General features: G+C 46.9%; 1 protein-coding gene across 2 annotated transcripts in view; it reads left to right on the forward strand.

Annotated features, from left to right (window-relative positions):
* The first annotated feature begins 2258 nt into the window (after positions 1–2258).
* The window catches only part of PRR5L (proline rich 5 like), a 37559-nt gene continuing 12324 nt past the window's right edge, over positions 2259–27493 (forward strand). For both annotated transcript variants that reach the window (XM_074149638.1, XM_074149639.1), the window contains exons 1-5: positions 2259–2428; positions 3870–3950; positions 7985–8033; positions 22071–22128; positions 25485–25576. In XM_074149638.1, the coding sequence (XP_074005739.1) occupies positions 2259–2428; positions 3870–3950; positions 7985–8033; positions 22071–22128; positions 25485–25576 (450 nt within the window). The remainder of the gene's footprint in view (positions 2429–3869; positions 3951–7984; positions 8034–22070; positions 22129–25484; positions 25577–27493) is intronic.

Consider the following 27493-nt stretch of genomic DNA (forward strand, 5'->3'; position numbering starts at 1 on the left):
GGGGAGAAAGATGCACTTAACGGCACCTGGAATAGCGATAGGAGGAGGCTTGTGGGCTAGCACAGACATCTTAACCACTGCTTTCCAGCCCTCTTAAATCCCTACCACTGATCTAAAGCAACACTTATATTGCATTTTATAGCTTTGAAAAATGTATGCTGTTTTCCCTGTTTAAAAGTGGTTAAGGTAGAAATTTTACTGCAGTGCTGGGGGAAGCGAGCTCTCACTGAGCCCCTTGCGCTCTCAGCTTTGGCACTTGAAAAGGACAAGCATTGGCACAAGCACTCGTTTTGCAGCAGAAAAATCTGATATACTTACACTTTGCCTCCTGGACGCCTTTTGGGACGTGGTAAGAAAAGCTTGCCCTGGGCTCTCCAAGGGACTGTAGCTTTATTCCTCTGGTGATTTCTGATGTCGTTGCACTTGCCAGTAGAGAAATTGCTGGCAGATTGAGAAGGTGTGGGCAATGTCAAATGATCTGTTATTTCTAAATGCACACAGAAGACCCTGCTGATTTGGTTGTATTAGTTTACATTTATTCTTAATTTCTAAAAGTTATGACTTTTTTTTTTTTTTAAATTGGAATACAGCAGTCACAGAATCAACAGATTTCTGCGCTTTTAAGCAACAACAGTCAAGGCTAAGCTCATGTCATGAAAGACGTGACATAAGACATGCTTATGACATGAAAGGCTGTCTGGGCTTTGTCATCTCTAAAGACAGCCAGGAGTTGTCTAAAGACAGAAAAAAGTTGTACTTGTAGCTGTGTTTCAGTTCCACAAGGATCTGTGAACACTGTATTTAGCTTGTGGGGGAATAACAGCTGTATTTATTCCTTGAATAGCACTAAGAATGATAGCACTGCATGTTTCAGTGCCTAAAAAAAAAAGGTTTTTTTTCCTCTGTGTTTTCTCCTTTAACTTCCTGGGCAGCAGGGCGGTGGTGGCCATGGCACAGCGAGAGCTTCATGGTGGCTGACCAGAATCCGACAATGCCATGCGGAGATGGGGGGGACAAAGCGAGCTCAGCGTGGAACGGGGCTGGCTGGCTGGGAAGAAAGCTGCTCTCTTACACATAAAAGAGTTAATTATGGTTTGGGGAGTGGAAGGAGTTTGCTGAAGCTGAGCATTAGTCACATTGGAAGCACTGTACAGATGCACATTGCTTCTTTGGCTCTTTTCACCTCATGCTGAAGATGTAGTGGAAAAAAAGAAGATTTTGCTTGACGTCTTTCATGTGCAGCTCAGTTACACAACTTTTTAGTTTGTTTTTTTTCCCCTCCTCTCCCCTTTCTCCCACATCTCCATTCTCCAAACTGCCAGCTACATCTACTGCTTGTATTCATCTGCAGTGGGAAGATGTTGAAGAACAGAAGCTTTGCCAAAGCTTTTCTGTGGTTTTTATCCAGCTAACTTCTGTTTCTGTGGTTTGCTTGGGGCTACATGTTCATCTATACGGAGATGATGATCAGAGTGGAAAATACGAGCATTTTATATTTGGCCTAGCAATTACTTCGCATTCTGTAGAAAACAAAACAAACATAAAAGTCCTGCTTACCCTCAAAATATCTGCTTGTCTGACCACTTTTGCAGAAGCTCCCTATTGTATCCTTTTTGTAATGGACTGATAACGAGTGGGTTTATTCACTTGCACAACACTTCTCAAAAAAAAAAGAAAAAGCATTGTCTTTGTTCATCTTTTTTTCATTGTTCATCTTTTGTTCCTTTCTGGTGAAATAGTTTTCTGTTTCTCCAGTTTCTACTATTTTATACAGGCTGAATGGCTAATTGTATTTAAAGGTATTTGTGAAGTGCCTCTGGCAGAGGAGTTCAGGCACCTCTGTTCTTGCATCTCTGCTAATTGAAATGGAAAGAAAGACCATGCTTGTATTTCTGGTTGGCTGTGGTGGGTCGGTATTTAATGGGCAAGATGGGAAAGGGGGCTGCTGTTGAAGAACTCCAGAAGATTTGCCCAAAGTTGCTGTTAATGGGATAGGATATTTTTACCCCTCCCTTCTCTATCTTGTGCTTTTCCTTTCTCTTTGCTTTGCAGGACTGCTTCAGTTCCTTCATTGTCTTGCAATGCGTGTCTGTGTCACAACCTGATGCCATGGGGAACTGCTAGTCCAAGGCTGACGCTTTGTTTTTGCTGCAGGCTGGGTCCTTGGGCTTGAAGACTCATTGACATCACCGAGATTGACTCTTGGACCTTCAAGAGAAGAGACTTTCTGACGGCCTTGCTCCATTCCACCTGACCCTATGACTGGAGGGTTCACCGTAGCTCCATCCTTTGCTCTCCAGATCCACAAGATGGGTTCATTCAGAAGGCCGCGACCTCGCTTCATGAGCTCCCCAGTCCTCAGTGACCTGCCGCGGTTCCAGGCAGCCCGGCAGGCTCTGCAGCTCAGCTCCAACTCTGCCTGGAACAGGTCAGCGGGACCCCCCTGGTTTATCAACACACATGAATTTTTGGCATTCCAAAGCTTTGCTGGCATTGAAAGTCTGGAGGTGAAAAAATTAGACCGAGTAGTGTTCAGCCTTGGTTTTGGCCAACGTTGTTTAGGGGTACTGTCTTGAAGTAAACCAGAATTGGTCTTTGTTAACGGTTGCATCTTTTAAGTACCATTTAGGAAAACACATTCCTATTACTGTAATAAAGGCCAGTTTCTTAATGCGCAACAGACATTTATTTGCATATTATGAAGCTTTTACCACAGTTGAGTTCCTCTGACAACTGCTGAGCTTGTGGCTTCTACCAGCATTTCCTATTGACAGCTGACTCTGCACGTCATGCAGCAATGGCAACTGGAAAAACAATGTGCAGGGTGAAGAGTGAGATATCCTGACCCAATCTAATGGTCTGCTGCTACTGAAAGTGGATGTTCCCACCTTCCCTTCTGCCACCTTGCACCAGCTCTGCGCTCTGCAGACCCCTTTCTCATGCTGATTTTGCTCGGTTTGGTGATGTCACACAGAAGTATCCCAGCAAAAACATTGCAGTTTTGTGCCAGGACAGTGAGATGAGGTCTGTGAAGCTGGCAAATGCCAGAACTGGCCCCCAGAAGGCAATGCCCATTAAGGGAAGGCCACCTGCTCTTGTTAGCCATGGCAAGCCTCTAGTCCTGCTGAGCCATCCTGTGTGCTGTCACTTTGTGACTCCCTCTGTGCTGGTGAGAGATGTATTAGTTACAAGATCCTCCAACAGCATCCTACAAGCAGTGACAGGGCTTAAAGTTGGGTCTGACTGAGGTGACACTGGCTGCAGAGTGTCTTCCAGCACAGCCAGGGTCCTGCCAGAGGCTGCAGCCTGGGTGGTTCCTGCTAGCATCACTGGATAATGCAGTGGGATGTGTTTGGCAGATATTGCCAAAAATCTACGTCTCCTTACAGCAACTAGCCTGCAGCACACCTCAGAGATCACAGAATCCCAGAATGATATGGGGTTGGAAGGGACCTCTGGAGATCATCTAGTCCAACCCCCTGCCAAAGCAGGTCCACCCAGAGCAGGTTGCACAGGAATGTGTCCAGGCGGGTTTGAATGTCTCCAAGGAAGGATCCCCTAAACAGTCCTCTTAAAGACAGATCTGGTGTGGACCTGTTCTTTGTGAACAGTGTCCCTGGAACAGTTTTCCCTCGCCTACTCTGGGCACAACTTGTGGTTGGTTCTGTTCTGTCTCCCGTGAGAGGTGGAGGTAAACGACAGTGGTGATTTCCAGGGGAGAAAGAGTGGAAGCGTTTAAGTGCAATTAACCTCTCTACCCCATTAGAACCACTCAGCTTTTGGCAGCTAGCTCACTTTGTGCTCTGTGTTAAATCACACCGGTGGCTGTTATTTATGGATGTTGTACTGTCTCATTTCTTTTTTGGCAGCGTTCAAACAGCAGTGATAAATGTGTTCAAAGGGGGAGGCTTGCAGAGCAATGAACTTTACACCCTCAATGAAAATATCAGGTAAGTTGCTGAAATGCTTGAAAAGGGATTTTTGTTGCTGCTTGTTTGGTGTTTGCTTGATTTTGTTCCCCTACAGAACCGCAGTCAGAGGATATTGGTGGGAGGAACAGGGATCGGAGGGAGCTTAAGCACAGCTTTAGGGTTTCAGGCTAACTTGTTTTTTGCTCTTAGATGGAGTGAATGGCACGGGGCACTTGGATAATGTTTCCCTGGCTTGTGTGGATGTGTAGTTTTGACAAGGACAGGATCTGTCTTCGCTTGAATTATAAGGATCTTGTCTCCTCCTAGAGAGTTTACCTCTTCTGGCTGTTTTTTACACATTTTTATCAGGGTATTCATGATGGTAGTAACATCTGTTTTCTAAACCCAAGCTTCTCAGGACCATGGAGTGTATAAAATGAAAGCAAAACAGAGCATTTTGTTTAAAAGCTTAATCTTCACATGGTAATTGCAGAGCAAGACCTGAAAATACGAACCCTAAAGATAAAAACCCTAAAAGCCTAGCAGACGTTTTCGAACACTGATGCTAGTGATGATTAAAAGTATCTTTTTTTTTTTTAAAAGCAGGTTTCATGATTATCTGTGGTTTCATTCTGATTATTTGGAAAGTTTGGCTAGCAGTAGATAGGACTGTAGTGTAGATCAACAGCAATGTGCTCTTGCCTTGGCTCCAGCTGCTGCTAAGAGGGTTATTGTCAGAGCTCTTGGATGTAGTGCCTCCTCTCTTTCTCTTTCCCACTCCATCCGTACTCATTCATTACGAATGCTGTCCTAGAGATCTCCGCTTCTCCTTTTATATGCTCCCTCTTCATCCCTGTTGCATTTTTCCTGAGCGCCAAGATTCAAATGGCAATTTAGGCTGAGCATGTACTTAAGCAGCAGAATAAACTACCCCTTTCCCTACTTTCAAAATAAATGCAGCTCGCAGGGCATGAGACTCTGTACTACTTGGGCTGGTCCCAAAGGTGAAAGTTTAATATAATTCCTTCTGAGAGCTGAGTGAGGGCAGTGTCCCATGCTTTAATGGTGTTTTAGTGTGCTCAGGTCAGAATTCTTCAGGTGAGGTTTAAGTACTTCCAACAGTCTTAATTCTCCACAGGATCAGTATTTCTGTAGGTGAAAAGAAAAACAAATATGGTAAGACTTTGGAAATACCCTGACCCACAGCCCGTCACGGGCTTGGGGACCAGCTTTGGGCTGTTGCCTGCTTTCCCTGCCCAGTGCAGGCAGGTTCCCCTCCCCAGCTGAACCGGGAGGAACAGCCACGGTGCCGGGGCTTGGCCCCAGTGGCTGGACCATGCTCTCTTCGTGTTGGTTGCTGGAGTGGATCTAGACTGTCGAGAGCCAGGCGAAGAACAGGAAATTCTTTGTGCACTGATGGTGGGAGGGGAAATGCCCTCTGCCACGGACAGGCACTCCCAGGCGGCACTTGGAAGCACTCACCTTGAAATATGTGATTAATGTCCCTGCAGGTGCCCTGGGCATTGGTTACATCTCCAAATGTCATTCTCTAAATAGACCACTTTAACATTCAAGTAGCTCACTGATGTCCATCCAAGGACCAAAGGCCGTGTGTCTGTGTGTATGTTTGTGTGCACACCTCAGCCTCTCCCCTGGGACTTCTGATGTGGCTCCCAATGCAGCGCTAGCTCTCTGTGTGCCGGGTGCATCTCCAGCTTGACACGGGGCAAAAAGCCAGACCTGGCAGGTGGCCGACTCCTGTGTGTCATTAGGTCGAGCTGGTGCATTTTCCTTGTTTGTAGCTCTCCATTCAGCTCCTTGGTGGAAGTTAGCAAATGCAGGGCTTTAAGAGACTCAGACTCTGCACAGCACTTAGCTGTTTAATGGTGGGAAACTCAGGAGAGTTTTGAAGTAGGACAGTAATGACAGGACCAGGAGACAAGCAGGTGGCAACAGTTTGTTCTAGATTGCTGCCACCAATTTTTTATCTTGCTGTGATTTGATATCATCTCACTGGATACATTATTTTTTTTTTTTTTTTTTTACTGCTCTGAAAGTCAGTTGTCACAGCAAGAGGAAATGTAAGAAATGCCTTCAGGAGATGGCAATGTGCCTGTGTGGCCAGGAAGGCCAATGGTCTCCTGGGGGCAATTACAAAGAGCAGGTGGAGGGAGGTCATCCTCCCCCTCTGCTCTGCCCTGGTGAGGCCACATCGAGAGCACTGTGTCCAGTTCTGGGCTCCCCAGTTCAAGAAGGACAGGGAACTGCTGGAGAGAGTCTAGCAGAGGCTACAAAGATGATCAAGGGAATGGAGCATCTCTCTGATGAGGAAAGGCTGAGAGACCTGGGGCTGTTCAGCTGGAGAAGAGAAGACTGAGGGGGGACCTCATCGATGCTGATCGATACCTAAAGGGTGGGTGGCAAGAGGATGGGGCCAGACTCTTCTCAGTGGTGGCCATTGACAGGACAAGGGGCAACGGGCACAAACTGGAACATGGGAAATTCCATCTCAACATGCAGAAAAACTTCTTTCCTGTGAGGGTGGCAGAGCCCTGGAAGAAGCTGCCCAGAGAGGCGGTGGAATCTCCTTCGCTGGAGACATTCAAAACCCACCCGAATGTGTTCCTGTGCAACCTGCTCTGGGTGGACCTGCTCTGGCAGGAGGTTGGACTGGATGATCTCTGACGGTCCCTTCCAACCCCTACAATTTTGTGATTCTGTGATGGGATTTCAGGGATCACCTGGCCATGATTAGGAGGAGACCCCTCCCTTGGATTCTCTCTAGGGTGCAAGCCTCGGGTTGCTGGTCTGCCTGTGCAAGGTGAAGTCCTGCCTTGGGCTTCTCCATCAGCTGGTGGAGAGCCCCCTGGATTCTGCTGAAGCTGGTGGAAGAGCTTCTGGCAAATAGACTTATCTGGTTTATCCATCTCACAGAAACAGAAATGTGCTTTGAGCTGGGTGGGGTGAATATAACCACTCTGAGAGAGAGAGTAGAGGCGTGTTGGCATGCGAATAAATGTACACGTGTCGCTAAACGGCCGGGGAGGAAGGTTGCTGTCAGCAGTGACTTTCAGCACAGATGAAGAAAAAGTGGTGCAGTTTGGTAGGAACAGCCCAGCCTGAGAACCGGATGGTCCCTGATTCAAATGCCATTTTCGAGCACTCTTGATTATAATTCATGTCGGTGAAAAGCAAAACTTTTAGAACAGGAAAAAACCTGTAAAGTTTTGCAGTGGAAAGTGTTGGGTGCATTTTACATTTTAGGCAGAATTTACTGCTACAGAATTTATGCTTACAGTTACTGAAAGCTGAAAGTGCAAATACTCTGAACTTTGAGATTATTTTTTTTTTTAATGCTGCTTCTGATGTAAAACAATCCTGATTTTTATATTGGAGTTTTGAAATATAAATATGTATTAGAATTTAAAACTTTTGTTACAGCCTGGTTTAAGATCCAACAGTTTTTATCAGAAATTCTTGTTCAGAGTGGCTTCTGCCTGCCTGTATTTAAAGCACCTCTTGTGAAATTTCTAGAATTTCTTTCTTGAAAAATATGCTTTTTTTTTTTTTTTAATGTGGTAGTCACGGGGAAGCCACAGCTTCTGCTGTGTGTTTACTTCATTGCTCCTCTCCTTATTCTCCCACCTTCTATTTCCAAGAGAAAAAGAAGTACAGCATTAGGTAGATACACTATTTTCAGTGAACTTAAAGGCATCTTTTTTAAAAACAAAAAGCAAAAAAAAAATATGAATTTCAAACTAAATAACTTCAAATTGTCTCCCCAAATTTCTGTGCATTCAGGGGGGTAGAAGTTTTTTTTGCTTGTTCTAGGTGTATGGCTTATAAATAGAGGACTACAGGGAAACTCTTTAATTCCTTCATAGTTTGGGAATAACCTTTGTGGGCATTTGTAGAATATATACCTAAATGTAAAAGAAATCTAACTGTGGCCAAAATGACACATTCACATATACTCACGTTTCTTTGGAACGATAGTAGTAAAGTGCGGGTATACCTGTAAGAGATGACCAGCAATGGCTGTTACTTCATGGCTGCATTCCTTCTGTCTACAGACGACTGCTGAAGAGTGAACTTGGATCCTTCATCACAGATTACTTTCAGGTATTACATTATTTGCTTGCTTTATTTTGAAGTTTGCTCTCTTCAGCTTTTTAGCCTAGAAAAAAAAAAACAAAACTAGGGCCCCTTTTTACACGCAGGTAGCCTGCAAGTTTCATCTCTGTTTTGCTACAGAAGGTGATGGAGGAGCTGGACTTTTTTAATATGGGCCATACAGCCTTGGGAGTAATCGTATTTATGGGTGTTTGTGCTAAATTAAGGGTAATCTTCCTTTGCGCTTAAGAAATGATGCTAGTAGCCTGCCAAAGTCAAGAAGGAATTCACTTAAACTTTCAAAATAAGACGGGATACCGTTTCATAGGTTTTTTTCACCCTATTTCTCTAGCATAGAGAATTCAGGAGTAGGTTTTCTACAACAGGCGCCAGCAAAGGGGAAGAGGAAAGATAACAGCTGTCTGTTTTTGAGGGGGGGAGAGAAGGAAGTCCCTATCAGCAGGAAATCAACCTGGGTGCTGTTTGCCTTTTAGCCCCACACATGTAAACACAATCTGTGAAAAAGTGAAAGACGAAGGATGAGGGAAGACCTGATCGATCATAAATGTGAAGAGGTGTTATTGCTTGTCCAGATAGGCAGGGGTTCAAATGTAACCACATGAAAGCGTGTTGGATGATTTTGAGAGAGCTCTGATGGCTTTCAGTGTTATGAGTCGTTCAGTGCAGTGTTGATTAAAGAAAAAGAGGGCGGTTGCTGAAAACAAGAAGGTTTTCTTCCCTTTGAGAGAGAAAATTTCAGTCCTTTCTGAAGCGGCTGACGCTGCTGCGTGCTGTGCTAACGGCTTAGGGGAAAAAGAAGGCTAGGGTTGTTTCTTATCGGCACTAGATTACACGACTTAGAAAAAAAATCCCCCACGCTATATGATTATCAAGTGAGAAGCAAACTCCTGTCCCAGGGGTTTCACTTCTTCAGGCAGTGTCTGCGTAAGCCGTGTACTGGAAGGAGGCAGCTGTTGGGTGGTTCCTGAGCGGACGCCTGGCCCCGGTGGCAGGACGGCTGCCAGCCCTGCTGCAAAGGGCCTGCCTGGGGTGGAAACGTGCTGCCCCTCCTGCCGATCTAAAAACGGGCAAATCAAAATTCACGCGTGGTGAATGGAAATGTGACAGGTCTCAACCAGGTCGCCGGGTGCTGCAGTGCCAGGCATGGCGCGCGAGGCTGGCACAAGCAGAACATGTCCAGAAGCGACTTCATGCCCTGCAAGGCTGAGCAGACCCTGTCCTGAGGGTTGTGAGGTGCTGACACGTGACTTGTTACCTGGTTTTGAAAATTCGGGGTGTACCGAAAGAGGCCCGGGTGGGTTCCGGGGCTAAGGCACAGCCGCATCGTGTCGCTGCGCAAGAGGAGCCGGCGGCTGCCGGGGACCAGCTGGGCAGCAGGGCTGGTGTTCGGATGTGGTGTTCTCTTCTTCTAGCCTGTGAACCCCGTGCCTGTCACAGTCATGCCGGAGCTAGTGGTATTCCCGAGACTCCTTAGATCTCTTAGTGGTAGAGCTGACAACTGAGGAGACTGCTTAGACTGCAGCCTGCTCCCTGCTGGCGGCTGAGCATCTGTGTTGCACCCCTCTGAGCGAGCCGAGGGCATCTGATCTTGTCCAGGGAGAAGGGTCTGATCGCCAGCACGGTTTTCTGGAAAAGCAGGAGCCAAAGCCATGCTCTTTCACCCTAATGGCAGGGCTGTACTCCTGCAGGCTGAGGGCACAGTGACGATGCAGGTGCTCAGCGGGGCAGTGCTGGCCTTTGCCTGGGAGAGCACTCTTCTGTGCCCACCTCTCAGTTTGTTTTCTGTCAGTCCGTCTGTTCACACTTGGCCAAATATCTACTAGTATCTACTAGTTCACCTGCTGCAGCTGCTGAAGCCACTGTGACTCAAATTTAATTTCTGAGTTGTTTTTTTTTTTTTTTTTTTTGATCAATGTTAAAAAGAGTAACTTGGCATCCAACAAACTTAGCCTGGAGGAAAACTCTTGGTGCTGGCAAACCATGAGACTGGTCTTGAGAAAAGAAGGCTGAGGGGGGATCTGATCAATGCTTATAAATACTTAAAGGGTGGGTGTCAGGAGGATGGGGCCGGTCTTTTTTCAGTGGTGCCCAGGGACGGGACAAGAGGAAATGGGCACAAACTTGAATATAAGAAGTTCCACCTAAACATGAGGAGGAACTTCTTTCCTGTGAGGGTGGCAGAGCCCTGGAAGAGGCTGCCCAGGGAGGTGGTGGAGTCTCCTTCTCTGGAGACATTCAAACCCCACCTGGACACGTTCCTGTGCAACCTGCTCTGGGTGGACCTGCTTTGGCAGGGGGTTGGACTAGATGATCTCCGGAGGTCCCTTCCAACCCCATGTGATTCTGTGATGAGGCAAACTGTGAGATAAAGGCTACTGTAGGAAATGAGCTTTTTTCCCCACTGTGAGCTAAAATGCAGACTTCTGATTCTAGACTGGCAGCACATGGCAGTGATAAGAGTCACTGCTCCCTTCTGAATGTCTTTACCCAAAAATCCTCCAGCTGTGGAGTGGGGAAAGACTATTCATGTGCCAAGGAAGGGCTGACAACATCATTTCATTTGTCTGTGGGTTCAGTTTCACTGCCGATGCCAGCTGATGTACGGCAAAAATGAGCAGAGTTGAATCCGGCTGCTGATTTGGCTGAAAAATATCCTTGAAAGAAAAACTAAAGTATTCAAGCTACTTCCTCTGACTTGTTGTGCTCATCACGTCTGACATGGGGGAGGTGCTGGGGGCAAGTCACCAGGATGGGGACTGGAATGGAAATGCATCTTTTGGCACTGACTTCCTCCTGTATCTCTTAAAGCCCCCTGAAAAGCTATCCTGGGAACCAAGTTTACTGTTCTCTTAGATTGAAGTGGACCCCGAAGGATCTGCTCTCTTGTGTAACTAGGCAGTTTTAAATATCTTAGCAGCAACTAACTGCACCATGTCATATTGAGATGTGATAAATTGACTTAAGTGTTTTCCATTTCTTATGACACAGCCCTTGTAACAGGAGCTACTAGGATAATGTTTAAATTAAATTTTCCATTGCTTTAAGAGTTCTGGCTCTTACATTATGTATATTTTATACACGCACAGAGGCACAATTTTTCTAAGCACTGATTGTTTAAGACTAAAATGGAGCGGAGCTTTTATAGTGAGACAAATCTACCTTTGTGATCAACTTGACTTGATTGCTCACAAGTCTTTTTCACCAACTCCTCGTGCAAATGACCAGTTTTTAGCTCCAGAAGTTGCTAAAGGAATGTTTAGGAACCGGATGAGGTTTAGGCAGTCATTCTCTGCTACCAAATCGTCATCGTACCGGAGTTATTGAGTCTGGTTTGTATTTGAAAGAGGAATGTAATTCCTGTAAGGGTTTTGGTGGGAACTCAGAGATTTGTGTTTATAAATCTGCTGCTTTAGCAACCTTGTTCTATATACAAGCCATCTCCTTGGATCGGAGTCTGGGTGTGAATGCCAGACAGCTGGGACTCGTAATATTTGCTGCACGTCTGCCTTAAAGCAATGCTTGATGCTCCAGGTTTTCCAGTACTGACTTTCTGAATTTGCCCATGAACTGATCTGATTGACAGCTTCCTGTGGCTGAAAAGTGGCACTTTGTACCCTCCGCTCAGTAGCCCAGCAGGGCTCCATGGGCTCTTGCTGCTGGGTTAGTTCTCTGGTGGTCAGCTTAACCACAGCAAGGAATAGTCCTGTGACCACGGAAGGTAAGAGGCTGGGATTTGGAGGAACAGGGTGTATCGGCGCTTGGGACTTTTCTGGGGCAGCTGTAAGATTTTTCAGATAGGCTCCCTTCATTTTCATGCTGTCTGACTTTTGTGGTTGTGGAGAAAATTTTTGAAATATAATATATATTTTTGAAATATAAAACTAGTGAGTGTTGATAAGTCACTGCATTATTTTCCTGATTCTGCAAACAGCCTGAAACAAAACCTTTGAAAATGATGAACTGTTTCTTTTCACTTGCTGGGAGCTTGTTAATCTTGAAACTCACGGGGGAAAATGGGAATGCTGGCTGTTTCACAGCTTACCGCTTTAGCAGAACTGCCCTGTTTAGGCACATTGGCTCCTCCCGAGGCAGAGAGACCCCATCCCTTCCCGGGCACTGTTGCCTCTCCTGGCACCCATGGGCTGCAAATGCAAAAAGACAGATGCTCAGAGCTGATGCCTCTCCAGCCTGACACCTGCTGCCTGCACTGGCAGAGCTGGGAGGTGAGGGATGGTGAGTGGACTCTATTTCCATATCTCCTCATTTAATCCAGCAAGAGCTTTGATGTCCTCAAACCAGAAGCGAAGCTATTGCACAGTTTCCAGCCTGATGCAGTGGAGAGCCATGGGAGGCAGTAATGTCCTGACTCCGGGCCGTGCCCAGAGAGCTGTGATTAATGGGGTGAAATCCAGTTGGCGGCCGGTCACCAGTGGTGTCCCTCAGGGCTCAGTTTTGCGGCCAGTCTTGTTTAATATCTTTATTGATGATCTGGATGAGGGGATTGAGTGCACCCTCAGTAAGCTTGCAGATGACACCAAACTAGGTGGGAGGGTTGATCTGCTTGAGGGTCGTCAGGCTCTACAGAGGGACCTGGACAGGCTGGATCAATGGGCTGAGGTCAATGGTGTGAGGTTCAACAAGGCCAAGTGCCGGGTCCTGCATTTCGGTCACAACAACCCCAGGCAACGCCACAGCCTTGGGGCAGAGTGGCTGGAAAGCTGCCCAGCAGAAAAGGACCTGGGGGTGTTGGTGGACAGCCGGCTGAACATGAGCCAGCAGTGTGCCCAGGTGGCCAAGAAGGCCAACGGCATCCTGGCCTGTGTCAGGAACAGTGTGGCCAGCAGGAGCAGGGCAGTGATGGTGCCTCTGTACTCGGCACTGGTGAGGCCTCCCCTCGAGTGCTGTGTTCAGTTCTGGGCCCCTCACTGCAGGAAGGACATTGAGCTGCTGGAGCGTGTCCAGAGGAGAGCCACCAAGCTGGTGAGGGGTCTGGAGAACAAGTCACACGAGGAGAGGCTGAGGGAACTGGGCATGTTCAGTTTGGAGAAGAGGAGGCTGAGGGGAGACCTCATTGCCCTCTACAACTACCTGAACAGGGAGGGTGTAGAGAGGTGGGTGTTGGCCTCTTCTCCCAAGGGAATAATGACAGGAGCAGAGGAAATGGTCTGAAGTTGGGGCAGGGGAGGTTTAGATTAGATATTAGGAAGAATGACTTTACTGAGAGGGTGGTCAGGCCCTGGAACAGCCTGCCCAGGGAGGTGGTGGAGTCACCATCCCTGGAGGTATTTAAGGAACGTGTAGACGTGGCACTTCAGGGCATGCTCTAGTGCCCGAGATTGTGGGGGTCTTGTGTGTGTGTGTGTGTGGTTGGACTTGGTGATCTCAAGTGTCCCTTCCAACCATGAAGATTCTGTGATTCTGTGACTCAGGCTCGGGCCCGGCTTTCTGTGTGTGTGCAAAACCATAGAAACCACAACATGCGAGCACCCGTGTTGCTGGGGAGTCGAGCAAAGTCGACACAGCGAGATGGTAATGGCTAGCTGTGAAAGCAAGCGGCAGTAGCGAAAAGGCTCCACGTTGGTTGTTTTCCTCTCCCAGTAGAGCCGTCAGAAGTGGGACTGGTGAACCTTCCTGTGGTCAGAGTCCCTCTCGCTGCAGGTTGCCCAGCTGGGCAAGGCATCTGCAGTGGTAGGGGACAGCGTGCTCTCCTCCCTCTGATGTGGCACCGTAAGGTCCCTGCTGCGTGTCCTCCTGGGACCCCAGCCTGTCCAGCAGCCCTTGTGATGCTTGCAGCCTTTGCAAGGCTGCTTTCTAAAGCCACGCTCACAGCTGAAAATGTCTTCTCTCCCTCTCTCCTGCTTGGTCAAAGAGAAAAATCTGGTGCGGGTGACAGTTCTTTCCTTGGTGCCGGGTTTCTACTTCTGCCTGTTCCGTAGGGAGGCAAGGGGGTAGCTGTGTAGGTTGTTGCAGCGATGGTTACGGTTGGATAGAGGCAGCGCTCGCTCCTCTCTGGCCAAGTGATGTCTCATGGCTGGTGCCAGGGCCCGCAGCGGCTTGGCCACTGCATGAGGCGGGGGAGAATTGACGTTTGTGTGAGTTGCAGAGCTCGGCTGTATCTCTGCAACGCTCTTTTGGGTCAAGCTGGTCTTTATTACTGTATTTCTGTCCTCGCTGGCTGGGAACCCCCGTTGATGCAGGTCGGCTAATTATTTCTGCTTCATCTGGCGCTTTCTAGGACTGAGCTTTCATGGAGCAGCTCCAGAGACTCCATAGCAACTGCCCGGCTTTGTTATCTGGGATGGGGTCACCCAGCAGCTCAGCCCGGCTCCCGCGAGCCCAGCAGAGGACCTGGGTGGCCACAGGGACTCCTGCTTTCAGGCCTTGCATGCATCAGCTCCGAAGACGTGTGTGATTCCCTGGAAGTGGTGCCTGGTGGCCATGGCTGAAGGTGGTTAGGAGCCATGCCCCCAGGCTCAGCAGGGCTCCCGCCCGGAGCGGGGACTCGGGTCCAGCCACGGGACTTTCTTTCGGGCACCTTGAGATCCCGGCTGTCGCTGCTGCGCAGCCTGCCCGCCCTGCTCTCCTGACTCTCGCTGTCTCTCTTTAGGTGGGCTTTCTTTTTGAACAAAGCTGTCTCTAGAAGAGCCGTTTGAGGATGTTATTTCATATTTATCTTGCAGTTTGTTCTCTGTTTAGGATCGAAACAATCTCTCTGCTCCTGTCACTATTTTCCCCTCTTCTAGGGAAAAAAAAAAGGGACGGGAGGGGATGGTCCAGGCATGAGATGCTGCAGCTCACGGGGCTTTGCGTCTTGCAGAACACTGCTAAGAAGCAGGTGGGTGTTCGTGTGCAACTGGCAATAACTTTGTAGAAAATACTTGCCAAGTAAGTTTAGGTGATGCTTTTTTTCTCAAATTAACATCAGATTATCCAAGAAACAGTGGCTCTGTGCTTGTAGAGCCTCTAAAGTGTGATTTAACACTAGGACACAAAGCCTCAGTGGACTCGGAGAGGGGCATGCATTTAAGAAATGCTGTAATGTGTAGAAGAGCAACTAATTTTTTCACCCAGTAAAATGGGGTCAGTTATCATGAGTTTGCTCTGGATCATTTACTCCTGTTCCAAGCTATGTTTCTGTTTGATGAACTGGTATTAATTTGTTAATTTTAATGTGGTTTTTTAAAGGCGTACTGGCCGTGTTCGGCTTGGGGACATGAAAGGAAAATAAAATGTCTGTAATTAAATCTTTGTTCTTGTAAACTTCCCCCCAAGAGTAGTGGCTTATTGGTAAATAGTAATATTTTTGATGAGAAGAAGAGTTCCTTTATGCCTTGCTACGCTGCAGGGATGTGGCTTTCAGAGGAGATACGAAGTCGCCTGTGATGGCTTGAGCCTCCTTGATGTTTTCTGTGGAGCTGCTGCCAAAACTACTCCGCTGCCTTCCGCCACCCTTCTGCTTGAAGGCACCATCCACAGCGGAGCAAGCTGTGCTAGTGGCAGGGCAGTCACCCCAAAATCCTTCCTGTTGGCTCTGCCCGGGGGCTGTCACTGTGACCACGCTGTTGGCAGAGCGCTCCCGATGGGCAACACCTGATTTGCCTCTGGCACAGGCGGCTGGGTACCGTTTTGCCCACACGGGGAGGGCGTCCATGGCCCCCATTGGGGATGAGCAGCCCCTGACAGGGTGGAGGGAGGGAGAAGGTGCCCGGCACCGCTGGCACTGCTGGTCTGAGAGAGACAGCTTCCACCTTTGGTCATTGTGCTGGGGGAACTGGAATTGCTCCTCAGGGCATGGATGGAGAAACTCACCTCAACTTCCCTAACAGGGAAAATATCTGTGCTGGGAAAAAAAAGAAGGAATTACCTAGAAAGTGTCTGTTTTATAGCATGACATGTGACTGCCTTCAGGGTTTTTTTTTTCCATTCTCAATGATTTCAGCACAGCTTGCTTTGCAAGAGTAGGGAGCACACACACGTTGTGGTAGGGTCTTTGCTGTGGGAAAAAATGAAAAGGGATTTTTCTGGGGCTTTGCTTCCTGTCTTCCCAAACTCAGGGCATTTGAAAACTTACTTAAAGGCTTTGTCTTAGCTGCACTTCTTGGTGCTGTGCCCGAGGCAGCTATTGTGGTTTTCTGCACTGAGAAAAGTAGGGGGGGTTCATCCTGTGAGATCTCACGAGCTGCACAACATCTCTCTCCACGTTTCTCAACTGCACGTACCCGGGGGGCGGGGGGGAGTGACTTGGGGCTCTTGTTTCTCTGCAGCATGTCCTTCCCTGTGGCCAGAGGGAGGGCAGGAAGGCTTGCAGCACCTGCAGTGAGCGCACAGCGGCCCAAGGTGTCCCAGCAGCAGAGAGAGGGCTTCCCCCTGGGGGTGCAGGGGGAGCTGATGTGCAGCACCCACTGCAGCCGCATTGCAGAGGGATGGAAGGTGGCACCTGGACTTCTTCAAATAAACGTGCCCTTCGGTCTCACGTGGTGGGAGTCTTTATCTGGTCTTGCTGTATTTATTAGATTGTGTTGATTTGTCAGCAAACCCTGGAGGGCTTTTTAATGAAAATTCACCTGTCTGGCTTGATCTGAGAGGGCAGCGTTTGGATTGAATCCATTTCTAAGCCTGTGACTTTAGCAGAAAAGACGTATGTAAAATTTCCAGATATTTTTAAGATAGGGAGAAGGGAAATGTTTTGGTTTGTGCTTTTTTTTTTTTTTTAAAGTCTCTCTTCCACAAGAGAAAGGAAAATTTGAGAGGAAAATGGAAACATCTGCGGTAACTTATGAAGCTAAGCTTTCGTGTTTTTTTTTATAGAGACCTTATGAATGAGATGATGCAATCTATTTAGCACATGGAATTACTGATAATACATCCATAAGAGCATTATAAATTCTTTACTACAGGGCAATGATTAATGATAGAACTGTGCTGCCCATAAAGGTGTACAAATGCGTATTTTGTTTGCTGGCATTAGCTGTAACATAAAAAACCCCTCTGAAAGTAGAAAGCATCAATAATACTAACTTATAAGCAAAGTAGCTGGAAAATTGTATCCACAGTGCTCGGGAAGCATATATAAATTGAAACCTAATGTTCTAGTGCAGATAGAGAAGGGATTTGTATTTGTTGAAAGAATCACACGAAAATAAGTGTGACACCCTCATATATGTGTGTGTGTATATATAAACTTTTTTATTATATATTAGTTTAAAATGACATAGTATTAAAGACCAGCTGTAATATTTCCATTTAATATATAGGAGAGGTAATTACCTTAAGCTATAGGTCAAAAAATAAAGAATTGAAGTAGTCTATTAATAAAACGAAAGCATTTGGAAGGAATAAAGTGCAGTATCACTCCAAACATTATCTGATTGTTCAGGCAGAAACATATTTGCAGTGTAAGTGGGTTTCACCTTTTTTTCCCCTTGTAGTTTTTTTTTCCAGTCCAGATTTCTTCCTCCCTTCTTTTTTGCATTTAATGTTTTCTCCTGGAAAGTCTTTTTTTGTTGTTGTTGTCCAAAGCCTGACATGTGTTGTCATTTATTTATAACAATATATACAAAATATATTTATTTATAGCAAATATAAAATGTGAATGGAGATCCCAATAACTTAATATTTCCCTCCAAAGCCTATATTTCTGTGAGAGAATCTTTGCAAGATAGTCTCCTTCCATTAGTTGATGTCAATGTTTGGAAAGGTGGCAGGCTTTTTTTGTTATGGGAACTTATTTATCCAGCTTGCTAATTGCTGTTGTTATTGCTCAGGTGAAAAGTGTGTCCCAGGCATGTTCTCTTTGCAGCTTACCCATCCTCTGGCAGCCCCCTTCTGCTGGGAACTCTGGCTTTCTCTTTCTCTCAGCCCTAACTCTTACCCTGAGGACTTAGGGCAGCAAAGATGATGGAGGGATTGGGGCATCTCCCTGATGAGGAAAGGCTGAGAGAGCTGGGACTCTTTAGCCTGGAGAAGAGAAGGCTGAGGGGAGACCTTATCTATGTTTACAGTTACCTAAAGGGTGGGTTGAAGGAGGATGGAGCCGGACTCTTTTCAGTGGTTCCCAGGGACAGGACGAGGGGCAACAGGCACAAGCTGGAACACGGGAAGTTCCACTCAAATATGAAGAAGAACTTCTTTCCGGTGAGGGTGCCAGAGCCCTGGAACAGGCTGCCCAGGGAGGTCATGGAGTCCCCTTCTCTGGAGATCTTCAAGCCCCACCTGGATGCTCCTGAGTGATGTGCTCTGGGCAACCCTGCTTTGGCAGGGGAGTTGGACTAGAGGATCTCTAGAGGTCCCTTCCAACTCTGACAATTCCCTGATTCCCTGATTCTGTGGCTGAGCCCTTGATAAAGCCCCCCCCCCCCAGCCATTAATAGTTTCTGACAAGTTCCCTTTACTCCCTGCAGCTTCCTTTGGTAGGCTTTTGTCACATTGGTGATGATGAATAAATCAGAAAATAAGTTTCTGCCGGAAAAAAAAAAAAAAAAGTTTTTTTATTTGGGGGGAATTCCAGAGTCCAAAAAACCACAGAAAGTGGAGGTTTTTTTCCCCGAATAAATGTATGGCTTTTTGGCTAAGAGTGAGTAAGCTGTTGTCAGCAGGGTGAGATACCACAGCTCACAGAGGTGCCGGGACCTGCCAGACACTCAGCTGTGCGTGTCCTGCTGGAGGTCCCTCCTCTCCTACTGACCCTGGGGGGGCACCCACATCATGGAAGGAGTCGGCAAAGACCCAAGCGAGAGCCGGGTGCTCCGTGAGGCCTGGGGGCCGCTGCCTTGCCGTCTGCAGTGATGCCGGAGAGCTCTGCTTTTCCCCTGTTCGGCAACAAAGCTGGTGAAGGGCCTGGAGAATAAATCTTATGAAGAGCAATTGAAGGAGCTGGGACTGTTTAGTCTGAGGAAGAGGAGGCTGAGGGGAGACCTCATCACTCTCTACAACTACTTGAGAGGACATTGTAGAGAGGTTGGTGCTGGTCTCTTCTCACAGGTAATCAGTGATAGAACAAGAGGGAATGGCTTCAAGCTGCAACAGGGTGGGTTTAGACTGGACATTAGGAAACAATTCTTCACAGAAAGAGTGGTCAGACACTGGAAGAGGCTGCCCAGGGAGGTGGTTGAGTCACCATCCCTGAATGTGTTTAAGAGCCGTTTAGATGTGGTGTTGGTGGATATGGTGTAGGGGAGAACTTTGTAGAGTGGGGTTGATGGTTGGACTCGATGATCCCAAGGGTCTTTTCCAACCTGAATGATTCTATGATTCTGTTGGCATCCACAGTTTCTCAAGGTTCCCTTGAGGAGAGTCATTTGTGCACCGTTTGTGAGCGGGTTCAGAAGGTTGCTCACTAAAGTGCTTTGGGTTCCTCTTTCAACATGGTCACCTGTGGGCAGAATAGCATGTTCCTCTGACAAGCAGGACTGCTGAAGTCAGCTCTGATTCCTGTGCTGGAATTCCTAGGGCTGGTTAACAGTTTATAACACTGTTTATAGTGTGACTGTGCTACAGGGATAGGGTTGCTTTAGCGCTCTGCTGGAACTACTAAAGGTCAAAGTCTTGTGACTTGGGTGGGCGGTTCAAATAATACAGTTCCATCCCATATGTTACTCCTAAAATGCTCTGGTTTTGTTGTGTAACTAATTTAAAAGGAACCCGAATTCTACATTATTTTGGGAATAAGACCATACTAAAGATTTTGGGGTTTAATTCTGAAAAAAAGCCATCTGCTAGCGGGGCCAAATTACCTTAATTATGAGCATGACCATTAATTATTTTTCCGTTTTATGCACTATACAATATTTAACCGTTATTGCTACTAACTTAGCTTACCACTGGTGAATTGGATGGCCGTTCCTCCTTATGTCATGGCTGAACTCTGGATACATGTTAGTGGATACAGGTTTTGGTTATTTTTTTTAAAGCAGTGTCTCAAAAGTACTTATATCTGGCTCATTTAAGACAAGTAAGCCATTGTAGCAAAACATGAGTTAGTGTTTTAATGTGGATGAAGTAGCCATGAGATGGGACAACAGCCAAGGAAAGGTACCCATTTCCTCTCTGTTGTACAATGCTGCACTTCTTTCACACCGTGAAGAAGACGATGCCCATCCAGTCTTGTCTTGACATGAAACTTTTCATGAAGTTCCCCCTACTACCCATAGCACGTGAGACGACTGGTGAGCTTGTATGGCTTGTTCTTTCTTCCAGGCCCTTTTTGCTGAAATATTGACAAAGATGCCAATGGAAAAAATTCTCTCTGGTGCTGCAGTGGCACTCAGCCCCAAAGGGTCTCAGAGCTTGCCTTGCATGAGGTGAGATTCCAAAGCGAAAGGAGTTCCTTGAATTCAGCCCCTAATGCTATTAATTTCAGTAGTATTTTCTCACCCGACAACTTTCTGAATATAAATTCTCCACCAGGACAATGCATCCAGAGATATTTCCTTACTGATAGAATGTATGGTGGTCTCTTCGGTCCCTTGGCCTCCACCTACTTGCAAAAGGCTTCTGGAGTCTGTTTGATTAGGTGCTATTTAAGGAAGAGACACCTTTCTTTTCAACACATTTCAGTGATGTCTGGTGCTAACAAGTAGGACTCTCGAGGCCAAGTACAGGTGGAGAGTGTCACAGAGCAACATCTCCTTCTTGTCATTCCCTTCTACAGCACCCCAGTTTAGAGTTGCTTCTTGTGGTGGGGAGGATGCAGAGGTGTGCTGCTCTCTCTGCCTGGGGTGGCTTACCCCGTTATGGTGTGTCGTTAATGAGCCAGCCTGGCACATGGTCACAGGAGGCAGGTCTCATCCAGCGCAGCAGCACGGGGAGGCGTGCAGCACAGCAGCTCACCAGGAGGCCAGGCTGGTGTCCAGGCAGTGTCTATTGGGATGTGCCTTGCTCCCCAGCTGATGGAAGCTTGAAAGGTGCAACTTTGACCTGGTTACCCATTAAAAACAAGCTCTGGAGGATGAACATAAGAGAGAAAGAGGGGTGGGGGGGGAGAGGTGTCTTAATATTGTGCATTACCCTGATATTGAATCCTTTCAGACGGACAGAAGGTTATGTGCTCATATCAGCTCCTTTCTCTGGGATTCTCAAAGCTTTTCAAAGAATCAGAGAATCATTCAGGTTGGAAAAGACCCTTGGGATCATCGAGTCCAACCATCAACCCCACTCTACAAAGTTCTCCCCTACACCATATCCCCCAACACCACATCTAAATGACTCTTAAACACATTCAGGGATGGTGACTCAACCACCTCCCTGGGCAGCCTCTCCCAGTGTCTGACCACTCTTTCTGTGAAGAATTGTTTCCTAATGTCCAGTCTAAATTTTCAGAATTCTCCTCATGCTGTTGGGAGACCAAAAAGGTTGGCGTTTTTGCACCATTCTTATATCTGGGGAAATTGGAACAGAAAGCTTATCAGGTATTTAGATGCACATCAAGATCTTGATCTGTCTGGTCCATGATAGTTACCTAGAAAGACTAGCTCCTGCGTCTTCTGCAGCTTGAGACTGCATGCTGAGATGATCCAACTGCTAGTGTAGCAAAAAATAAAATAGCCTCATAGAAAGAGGATAGGTAGGAATAGAGAACTAAAGGTTAGGGAGCTGCACTGGCTTACTGTGCAGTCAGGCGAACACTGAGGTAGCACAAAGGAAGAAGAGAGTGGAATGTTTTGGTAGCGTTTGGCCTTTTGATCACCTCCATCGTACAGCTGAGGTATAGCATATGTGGCTGCACACTTATGTTAAGAACCATTTTATCTTCTTGACTCCCTCCCTGTGACCCAGGACAGGTCTACTGTGTCTGTTGTGTGTGTGTCCTGTCTGACTGAACAAGAAGGGGTTAATGAAGGTACAGCACTCACAGTGAGACCAGGTCTGGTGGCTGTGCTGGAGAAAGTACTACTGTATGACTAGACTATATCTTTAGATAACTGAATGCAAAGTGGGTAACTTGTGAAAAAAACCCTTTATTTTTCCATGTTTATTTGAAATCTCAGAAAAGGCAAACGCATGTCTCTCTCTATTCTCTCTTGGCAGAACCAGCTCCTTGCGAAAGGCTTGCTGTTTATAGAGGAGAAGGTTAAGCTGTGTGAAGGCAAGTATAGTAAGAAACCCATTTTGGGAGTTGTGCTTTGATGTTGGGTCAGACAAGCTGATTTGCATGTCTGGAAAGCATACAGCCCTTTCTGGTGCTGTCTTAGGGTGTCCCACAACCTCTCGGGAGCCAGGCTGCAGCAGCCCTGGTGAGGCTCGAGGGATGGTGGGCTGTTTGAGTAGCTGCAGCACTCAGAATCACAGAATCTTCATGGTTGGAAGGGACCTTTGAGATCGAGTCCAACCATACACACACACACACAAAAGACCCCCACAATCTCAGGCACTAGAGCATGCCCTGAAGTGCCACATCTACACATTTCTTAAATACCTCCAGGGATGGCGACTCCACCACCTCCCTGGGCAGGCTGTTCCAGTGCCTGACTCCCACCAGCAACGTCTTCACCGTGACAGCAGGAACATGGGTCGCCTGTGGCAGCTGAACCAGGGCTCAAGGCAGTTCTGGGCTGGACATGTATCCTGTTGCAAAACTGCTGAAGGCGACCTTCTGCTTTTTATTTCTCTATGGGATTTGCAGCTTGATGCAAGTGTGACTTTGGTTACTGTGGCATGGTTTTGAGAGCTGAGCTCACAGGCTTTGTGTAAATTTAAAGACAAAGCAGTCACTTGAGTGGGAATGAAATCCTTCAGGGGAGAAGTCGATCACACATGGAGTTCTGCTCAAACCACCGCGGAGCCTGTGGATGGAGGCTCTCAGGGCTGGACGTGGGGGGAGTTAGTCATGTTTATTAAGAGTTTGCTCAAGCAGAGCAAGCTGTCTGGAGCACAGGTTTTCATTCAAAGCTAGGCTGCTGTTTGATATGACCCAGTTTCGTAGCCCGTAGGGAAGATCCCTTGCTAATAACTGACCTGCTGTGTCTGGGTCATTAAATGCCAATAGACACTTAAAATCTCGCATCATTATTGGCACTGGATTCCTCCGCACTGCTCTTCAGCAAGTGACTTCTCTTGCCAAACTTCAGTTGCCAGCTTCCTGCTCGCTCCCAGCTGCTCCGGCACTGGCCCTGGGAGGGAGGGAAAAATGCAGATTCCTGCGTTTTTGTAGAATCATAGAATCATTCAGGTTGGAAAAGACCCTTGGGATCATCGAGTCCAACCATCAACCCCACTCTACAAAGTTCTCCCCTACACCATATCCACCAACACCACATCTAAACGGCTCTTAAACACATTCAGGGATGGTGACTCAACCACCTCCCTGGGCAGCCTCTTCCAGTGTCTGACCACTCTTTCTGTGAAGAATTGTTTCCTAATGTCCAGTCTAAACCCACCCTGTTGCAGCTTGAAGCCATTCCCTCTTGTTCTATCGCTGATTACCTGTGAGAAGAGACCAGCACCAACCTCTCTACAGTGTCCTCTCAAGTAGTTGTAGAGAGTGATGAGGTCTCCCCTCAGCCTCCTCTTCCTCAGACTAAACAGTCCCAGCTCCTTCAGTTGCTCTTCATAAGATTTATTCTCCAGGCCCTTCACCAGCTTTGTTGCCCTCCTCTGCACCCGCTCCAGCACCTCGATATCTCTCTGGTATTGAGGTGCCCAAGACTGGACACATTTTCCCCACTACGGGTGCCTTCCCTGCTGCTGTCAGCTCTTCAGAATAAGTGCTGCGCAGCTTGTCATAGGTTTTGTTTTCTGTATTCATATAAAAATATTCCAGTCTCTCTTTTAGCATTATAGAAATTGAGTTCCAGTCTGTGACAAGCTGAGAGCCACCCAGGGGGTAGTTTGCAGCTGCTGGAGTAGTTTGTGTAGGGTGAAGTTTCCCAGGCAGACAGCAAAACCCGCTTCCTATGCCTCATTTTTTTTTGTCCCTATTTTGAAGTGACACCGGGGCCTCTTTGCCCATGCAGACGGGCAGCTCTGCGGGAGATGACTCACGGGCGCCTTTCTTTCTTAATGTGTAGGTTTGTTGCAGGCCTGGGGAGGAGGCAGAGGAGGGAAACATTTAAACACTCAATTAGTCTGTTTCCTGTTGTCTTTTTCACTTACAGTTGGCAGTTCCTGGTAATGGGTAGCTGTTACGGGGGTGTTGGGTAGGTGCTCGTTTGCAGCTCCAGTTCTGGAGCTGGTGTTGGACCTGGCATGGTGAAGCCCCCCCTGGGAACCCTGCTGTGGGCTCAGAACCCTCCAAAGGAAATCTCTGCAGGAGCTGCTCCTGCTGGCCCTCTGCTCTCTGGGGTGTCCTAAGCACAACCCATGGGCGAGCATGGACTCCCATGTGGGAGTCTCCTGCTGGGGGAAGCTCTGCAGAACTCCTTTGAGTTGCAGTTTGACGTGTGTTCCAGTTCCTTGTGAAGAGCCTTTAGTCCCTTTGAGTCTGAGCCCTCAAAGCTGTCGTGAGCAGCTGTCTTCCATTCATGCTCCTTGAGTCCTGACTGGGACCTCCAGCTGAGGCTCTGTGGAAGGTATCCTGGAAAATCCTTTCATCAGAAACGTGTTATTAAACCTGGGTCTGTATTTTTACCTGGAATTTCTGGGGAATGTCTCTAAAACTTGAAAAAAACTTTGTAAACCTTTTCAGTGTTTGGGATGGGCAAAACCACATAAAAAACTTTGAGGTTTTGGGTACAAATGCTGAGGAACACACAGCTCTGTAAGCCAAGCCTATGAGCATAATTTAAAATGTCTATTCAAACGATTATGTTCAGTAGAACATTCTTTTGTTAATAATGGGATTTTGACCACAGTTGTATTCCTGTTACAGGAATCACGAGTTGCATAACTTAGTCTGCCTTCATTTGAAATTCCTACTTATATTTGGGGATGTTTGTTCGAGTCAGAGTCATATGAGGGGTAGCCACAAGTGTGAGCCACAAGGTTCATGCGGGAACCTTCCCAAGTGCCACATTCGAGAGGAGCGTGGTGGCTTTGTGGCTGATCAGGGTCCGGACTCTGTGTCTGTGTTTGGGAGTGGGAGGGTACTGGAGGGGGCTCAGCTCTTGTCGATGGTTTCCCTCACTCAGTTACTGCAGGACAGTTGTGACCTGCTGGTTTTCAGAGGCTCCCATGCTAGTGGAGCCTGCTAACTGAGCTGTGAGATTACACAGTCCTTTGCTGGGGAGTTGAAGAGGGGCTTCACTCTTTTGTTGGGACTGGTCCCGTCTTTTGCACAGAGCTGTTGTCTTTGCAGCAAGCAACAGAGCAATCTACAGCCGCAGCCTCGTGTCCCTGTCAGTTAAGGGGAAGCTGAACTGAATGATGTCCCGTTTTGGACAGAAATTGTGAATGTGAAGGGTGGGTTTGTATCTCTTTACTTGGAAGTTAGAGTAGTGGGAAAATTCAATTTGATTTTAGTGTCCCTGTTGCTAAAGCTTCTGCTCCCCATCTCTGTTTCTGTAGGTGAGGATCGCATTGATGTCCTGTCTGAAATCTGGGATCACTACTTCACAGAGACTCTTCCTACACTCCAGGCAATATTCTACCCAGTCCAGGTAATCTTAATTATAATTCAGTCTTCAGTCAGGTGAAGCAATGTAACTGCAATGTCTGCTGATGGCACATGGGAACTTCTTTTCTGTTCTAGCAGCAGCACTGTTTGACCAGTGGCTAAAGAGCTCTCAAAACCTTTAAACTAAATCTGGGGGAAAGTAGAGTTTGCCCAATTCAGCATTAACTGTGTACGAAGGACTGCTAAAATCTACTGGGCAAGCACAGTGTTTTGGGCTGAATTTATTCCCATTTGTCTGCCCTCTGTGTGTGCTTAGCTAAGCTTGAATACCAAAACTATCGGACTACACCTTGTCCAGACTGAAGCTCTGGGCCATTTGTATTTATAGTTCTTCCATTTTTATATACGTGGCACTCTGTTGGTACAGATGACAACAATGACAAGTTGTCTTCAGAGGGACAAATCTGAAGGCTCAGATCAGGAGGAAATGTGTTTAACTCACCCTAAAAGCTTTTGGAGTGCTTATCTTCTGGTTGTACCTTTGGAAAATCCTTTGTTGGGATTTTTAAAGCATTAATAAGGGGACAAATAGATCTGTGGGTAGGGGAAAAATGAACAACTTCATGCAAGACCTTTTTAGAGTCAGTATTTTGAAAGCTGAGTGTCCCATCAGAAGTGTTGAGCTGTATCATTTTTTAATGTCGTTTTAGTCAGGGTTTCCAGATGAGCAGTCCAGTTACCTCCCCAGCCTATTCTGATCTTTTCCATCAAAGAAAAATAAAAATGTACCTCATGAGGAGACTGACGTTCTTGGAAATGCTAGCCTCCTCCTCTTGACTTTTGCCTCTTCCACAAGACATGCTTTCCAGAGCTTTTTAAAGTTGTTTTCCCCTTGTATTGTTTGAAAGGCAGCAGGTAAAGCTCAAAGGTTGCCCTTTTCCTCTAATCCTATTAAAGCTGGCATTTCCTAAAGAGAAAGGACTTCTGTAAAGACAGACACTAACCTTTCTACTGTGCTTATTTTTATTCTTTCCTCGCTGCAGATGCTTCCAGGTAGGTGTTTGGCAGGTAAAACTGCGCAATTATAATATCCTCCCTTTCTCTCCTTTTGTAACTAATTCTCAGTCAGGGAGTGACCTGTTCTATCTAGGCAGGGGTTTGTCTGTTTGTGGAAACAGCTCAGCTAACTGTACGTCATACCCACTGATGCTAATAATTCTGCCACTCATCAGAAAAAATCTACTCCCTTGCTATTAAATGTCTCTAATGAGAAACTGAACAAAAGTTACTGCGCAGTGGGTGCAGCTTTTGGAAGTAACTTGGTGGTAGTGGTGAAAACGTGGCTATGGGATGTTGAGGTTCTTTGAAACAATAACTTTCTTACCGTGTTTGTCTTGTCACAATACCTGAGTCACTCAAAAATATTTCACACAAGCTGTGAAGTTAGGGAAGTATTGCCATTTTACGGATGAGGAACTGAAAGGTAACAGCATATTTAAAGCTTTGTAGGCACCTAAGTTCTACACAAATGTGTGGATTTAAACCACCTAAATACATCCCAGAATTTGACTGTGATTTAGCTGCCCTAGGCTACAACAGAGAGAGTTGCTGGTGCAGCAAGAAATAAGAAAATGCTCTTATCCCAGGCCAGTGCCCTAATAACAAGATTGGGCTCTTCCTACAAATAGAGAACTGTATGTACCTATTTATGGTGTGTCACCACATCTGAAGAGAGCTTCTCTAGCAGATCTCTTTCACCCAGTTGCAGTCCTTCGTGCGCTACTCTGGCAGGTGGGAAAGTCCTTACGTCCTTGTGGCCAAGAAGGCCAATGGCATCCTGAGGGGCATCAGGAAGAGTGTGACCAGCAGGTGGAGAGAGGTCATCCTCCCCCTCTGCTCTGCCCTGGGGAGGGCACATCGGGAGCGCTGGTACCAATTCTGGGCCCCCTAGTTCAAGAAG

This window comes from Numenius arquata, chromosome 6, assembly GCF_964106895.1.
Source record: "Numenius arquata chromosome 6, bNumArq3.hap1.1, whole genome shotgun sequence".
NCBI lineage: Eukaryota > Metazoa > Chordata > Aves > Charadriiformes > Scolopacidae > Numenius > Numenius arquata.